We start from the raw sequence: 5434 nt of genomic DNA on the forward strand, positions 1-5434 counted from the left end.
CGCAAGATCCCCTCATAAATATCTTATGCATCATTCAAACCTTGATGAAAAGTAAAAAATTCATCCAAGCCTCTAGTTCGTCGTTGTGTTTGATTTTTCGAACGAAGGCAGAGGATGGTGAAGTACACCAATGTTTTCCCCTCATTCACAGCTGTGAGCTAATCCATTCATTAGTGATATACAGGGTGGGCAATCGTATTTCAAGTGAAGAAATGACCTAAGATCACCAGTCAAAGAAAATAGAGATTCTTAGCTACTCTGTGTTATTTAGTAAACTTTAATCATAGCATAAACACCTTTCAAGTCTATCAAATCATTTGTTCAACTGAAAAATATCGTGAATTTATGATGCGTGCCTGTAAGAACGTGCAGCCTATCGTCACGAATTCGTCTGTGTAGTCGTATCTCATTTCCTGGCGAAAATACGAAAGGACCTGATGGTATGATTACATACGCAGCCAGTGATACATCACTGACGAAATTGGTCAATATTCAGTAGACAGAAGGTCGTATTTTCGTAACTTTTATTATGATGGGATGTGTGAATTCACGATTGACATGAGTGCATGATCTTATTTAAGTTCAATCCACAACATTGGCGAGAGAGATAAATCTATCGCCGAGTAGATAAAGAAGTAAGGTCAGGATACGAAGTAAGATAAAACTGGCAATGCGATGGGAGAGAAATGTAATAACAATTGCATTGCTCTTATTTATATGATATATATATATAATATATATATATATATATAGATATATATATATATATATATATATATATATATATATATATATATATATGGTGATAGGTGATGTCTTGCATTAGAAGACGGAAGATTGCAGGATGGGAGAAATGATATCCCGAGTCGTAGATTTGCTTATTCCAAGCAGCAAAAGGTAAATATGTACAGAGGCTCTGCAGGGCGTGCAGCTCGCGCCAAGAGAAGCAAGAAGAATAGCCATGCGCATGTGTGGGGTTCATGATACAGGGCGACACATGAGGATGTGTTCACAATAGGTGATTTTATTAAATACATGGAAATGAATCGTACAGCAATTGCATAGTAAAATATCCATTATTCCACACCTCCCCTTTCCCTTTTTTGGCGTTCGGAGGGTATTTTGAACGTACTAAACAAATTACATGTAGATATGTACATTATGGAGGCCTGTTCAATCTTGGGGACCTGCGAGGGGCTTTGGAGGGAATTGATGACTTTTCCATGTCTGGGATAGGGACCACAGGGAGAGCAGAGTTGGGAACATGACTGGTGGTGGGCAGTGGATATAGGAAGCGGCGGTTCCGACGTAACACTCGACCACTTGGGAGACGGATCTCGTACTCGCGTGATCGTGCACCACCCATGACAATCCCAACTGTGTCCCATCGGTGGGATGTCGGGTCCTGGAGGCGGACATGTTGGCCCACATTAAGCCTGGGCAGGGGGCGGGCATGGGCGTCATAGTTGCGCTGCACCTGAGCAGCTCTGGCAGCGGCTCGGTGGTCGCAGTCATGGGCCTTTTCCTGCCAATCTTCTGTGAACGACTGAGGATGGGCAGGCACACATGTACGGAGAGGGTGACCATACAGTACCTGGGCAGGAGAGCGACCAGACTGGTTGGGTGTGTTTCTTAACTCAAGGAGACCACGATCGAAATCCTCGCAGTCAATGTTTCCTGTGGGGGCCGTTTTGAGGATCAAGTGCTTGACAGCCTTGACGGCGGCCTCAGCGTGTCCATTAGACTGTGGGTAATGTGGCGACGAGGTGATATGGTGTACACACCAACGTTCTGTGAAGTCGGCAAATTCTTTGCTGGTAAACTGAGGTCCTCCATCGGTGCGCAGGTGTAAGGGAACACCCACCTCTCTGAAGTAGCGGCAGAAGTGGCGTATGGTCGAGGAGGCAGTAGTCACCCTTGCAAGGGACAACCACAGGCCAGCCAGAGAGGCGGTCGGCGACTACAAGAAAGGACTTCCCAGCTACCTGGAAGAAGTCCGCCGATACCGACTCAAAGGGCCTGGATGGATGGTCGTCATTGTGGAGAGGCTCCCGTTGTTGGCTGGGACGCAGGACTTGGCACGGCTCGCAGGCAGCGACAGTGTTGGCAATGTCCGAGTCTATCCCAGGCCAGAAGACGGTTTGTCGAACCCGACGTTTGGTAGCCTCGACACCACGGTGACTATCATGGAGTCTGGCGAGTGTGTGGCGACGTAGAGCTGCAGGAACTAGTATTCTTGCCCCGTAGAGCACGAGGTTGCCATCAGTAGAGAGGGCTTCTCGCAGCTTCCAGTATGGTGATAAGGATGCATGTAAGTCGTAGCGATTCGTGGGAAACCCAGAACTGATGCAGTCACGAAGGCGAACGTAGGTGGGGTCGGCCTGTGCTGCTATCGACATGTCCTGTAGGGTCCGGTCGGCGTCAATGGTTGGGGCATCCTCGTCCTGGGAAGCTGTTGTAGGGTTGATGACAGATCTGACATGTGCCGTTACCTCAGCGCAGCCAGTCATATCCTCAGAGGTGGGGTAGCTGACTGGTGCACGAGAAAGTGCATCTGGGATGCATAGAGACTTGCCGGTGCGCCACACTGCAGTAAATTGATATTGCGACATGCGCTCCTTCATTTGCTGGAGCCGTGGGTTTTCAACCATGTCCAGCGTGTAGCTGTTGATGATAGGCAAGGCAATAGCAATGGGCGATGGTCGGTTTGCAGGGTGAAGGTAGGCAGTCCTTTGAGGTATAGGCAGCATTTTGTGAGGGCCCAAGATACTGCAAGCATCTCCAGTTCAATCGTTGCATACCTTGTTTCGGTGTCTGCAAGAAAGCGGGATCCACACTGGACTACTCGGAGATGTCCAGATCCATGGTCATGGAGGAGAGTGTAGCCTTCCCATAGAGGCAAGATGCATCGGTCTGGAGAATGGTTGGCAGGGTTGGGTCAAAAGACGCAAGAACAGGTGGGCTTGAAAGTGCTTGTTTCACACGTTTGAAGGCCTGGTCATGGTCAGGTGTCCAAAGAAAAGAGCGCTTGGGGCTCATGAGTGGTCGAAGGGGCTGTGCAGCCAGGGCAATATCTGGGGTAACTGGTTTACTAATCCCATGAAGGAACGTAAGTCCGTCAGGTTGGATGGTGTAGGGAAGTCATGCAGAGCAGCAACTCGTCCTGGGTCAGCAGCAATTCCTTCTTCGGAAAGGGTGAAGCCACAGAAATTCTCTCTGGTCTCTGCCACTGTGAACTTTTCTTTGTTGAGAGTGATGCCATTTGTGTTGGCGATGTCCGAGTCTATCCCAGGCCAGAAGACGGTTTGTCGAACCCGACGTTTGGTAGCCTCGACACCACGGTGACTATCATGGAGTCTGGCGAGTGTGTGGCGACGTAGAGCTGCAGGAACTAGTATTCTTGCCCCGTAGAGCACGAGGTTGCCATCAGTAGAGAGGGCTTCTCGCAGCTTCCAGTATGGTGATAAGGATGCATGTAGGTCGTAGCGATTCGTGGGAAACCCAGAACTGATGCAGTCACGAAGGCGAACGTAGGTGGGGTCGGCCTGTGCTGCTATCGACATGTCCTGTAGGGTCCGGTCGGCGTCAATGGTTGGGGCATCCTCGTCCTGGGAAGCTGTTGTAGTGTTGATGACAGATCTGACATGTGCCGTTACCTCAGCGCAGCCAGTCATATCCTCAGAGGTGGGGTAGCTGACTGGTGCACGAGAAAGTGCATCTGGGATGCATAGAGACTTGCCGGTGCGCCACACTGCAGTAAATTGATATTGCGACATGCGCTCCTTCATTTGCTGGAGCCGTGGGTTTTCAACCATGTCCAGCGTGTAGCTGTTGATGATAGGCAGCAATGGGCGATGGTCGGTTTGCAGGGTGAAGGTTGGCAGTCCTTTGAGGTATAGGCAGCATTTTGTGAGGGCCCAAGACACTGCAAGCATCTCCAGTTCAATCGTTGCTATTAGGTTAACGTAAAACTATTATTATTTCTTTTGTTGATTTAAATCAGCCTTGTTTACTTTTTTGTTTACTTTTAAGTTAAATTTTCGCTGAGTATGTTTACTCTTTGTTGTTTCCGTAAGTTGAGTGGCTTTACGATTGTTTCAGTGTTTTGCGCCTCCTCCTCCTTTTTTGTGTATTAGTGAACTATCGTTTTAACGATTGTTATTCTTTTGCTTTGAGTGTTTATAAACACTGGGAAGGTGATTAGTGGACATGGTCGACCGGTCAACGGGAGTTCGGGTCTTGACAAGCTCTCACCAGTACTGTTTCCTGTCGCAGCATATACGTATTTTGATTTGGAGGACGACTTTGGATACTTGCCTTTTGGACCACGCACTTGGATATTTCGCTCACGGATTTTGGAAGACGCATATTATACGTCTGTTGTGTGTGTGTCCCTGAATCACGGCTATTTCTTCGCGCGAGGTGTTGTTGTCACCTGCGACCTTCACACTGCTGTTGAGGGTTTAGCAGACGCTCAGTCATCTGTGACCGCCGTTTCTGCCCCTTGTTCCCGTCGGAGGATTTTTACGGGACCTGTGTCGTAGTTGTATCTCGGCACTGGATTCTGGATTTACCTGCCGTGTCATCCTCGTCCAGCTGTTATACGGGAGTGAGAGCTACTTGACTCGTGAGGTGGCTAGTAGGGAGTCTGTCGCCAGGTAAGACGTATAATCGTTCCTCTTCTCTCGGGAATGTGTTGCCCTTCAGTACCTGGCGTACAGTATTAGCCCTTTTGATAGCAGTTGGGTGGATTGGTCACGGCCCAGGATTCAACTCCTCTTCTGGAATTTCACTTGAGGTGAAATTGTTTATTTTTGCCAATTTTTATTATTTATAAATATATATATGTATAAGTTTACATGTATATGTTGTCATATTTGTTTGTGTGTCAGTATTTAGTGGACCGAGTTCCAGATTGTTTAGCTTTGTGTTGTAGGTAGGAATATTAAGGTTTTCCTTGTTATCATCTCTTACTTCCTTCTATCTTATTATTATTAGGTTATTGATTATTTTGGCTAGCCTTATTTTGGATCCAACTTGTTATATATTAAGTATGTTTTCTCTCTTGGGGTTTTCTCTTGTTTAGGGCTTAGTGTTTTAGCTTTAGGTTTTCTTGTGAGTTCCCGAGAACCAGGTATTTGTTCTCTGAAAATTCTGTACAATTAAGTGTATTTAATCTCACAAGGTTGATTTAAGTCATTGTTCTAGTTTATAATAAATATTGTTAAGTTTTCTTGAGTTTCTGTTTCCGTCCTTCCTTGTCACTGAGGTACATTTACTGACTGCAATCCTTGAGAATATAAAGACCTAAAAAGAACCTGTACTGCAACCTGGGAGGTTGTAACAGTTGCATACCTTGTTTCGGTGTCTGCAAGAAAGCGGGATCCACACTGGACTACTCGGAGATGTCCAGATCCATGGTCCTGGAGGAGAG

At 46.9% G+C, this 5434-nt stretch overlaps 1 protein-coding gene across 1 annotated transcript; it reads right to left on the reverse strand.

Moving 5' to 3' along the window:
- Positions 1–1159: 1159 nt before the first annotated feature.
- Positions 1160–2750, reverse strand: LOC135211538 (uncharacterized protein K02A2.6-like). The gene is made up of 2 exons (XM_064244841.1): positions 1865–2750; positions 1160–1791 (listed from the first exon to the last, which is right to left on the reverse strand). The coding sequence occupies exons 1-2, from the start codon at positions 2748–2750 to the stop codon at positions 1160–1162; spliced, it is 1518 nt and encodes a 505-aa protein (XP_064100911.1).
- Positions 2751–5434: the final 2684 nt, after the last annotated feature.

This window comes from Macrobrachium nipponense, chromosome 4, assembly GCF_015104395.2.
Source record: "Macrobrachium nipponense isolate FS-2020 chromosome 4, ASM1510439v2, whole genome shotgun sequence".
Lineage (NCBI taxonomy): Eukaryota > Metazoa > Arthropoda > Malacostraca > Decapoda > Palaemonidae > Macrobrachium > Macrobrachium nipponense.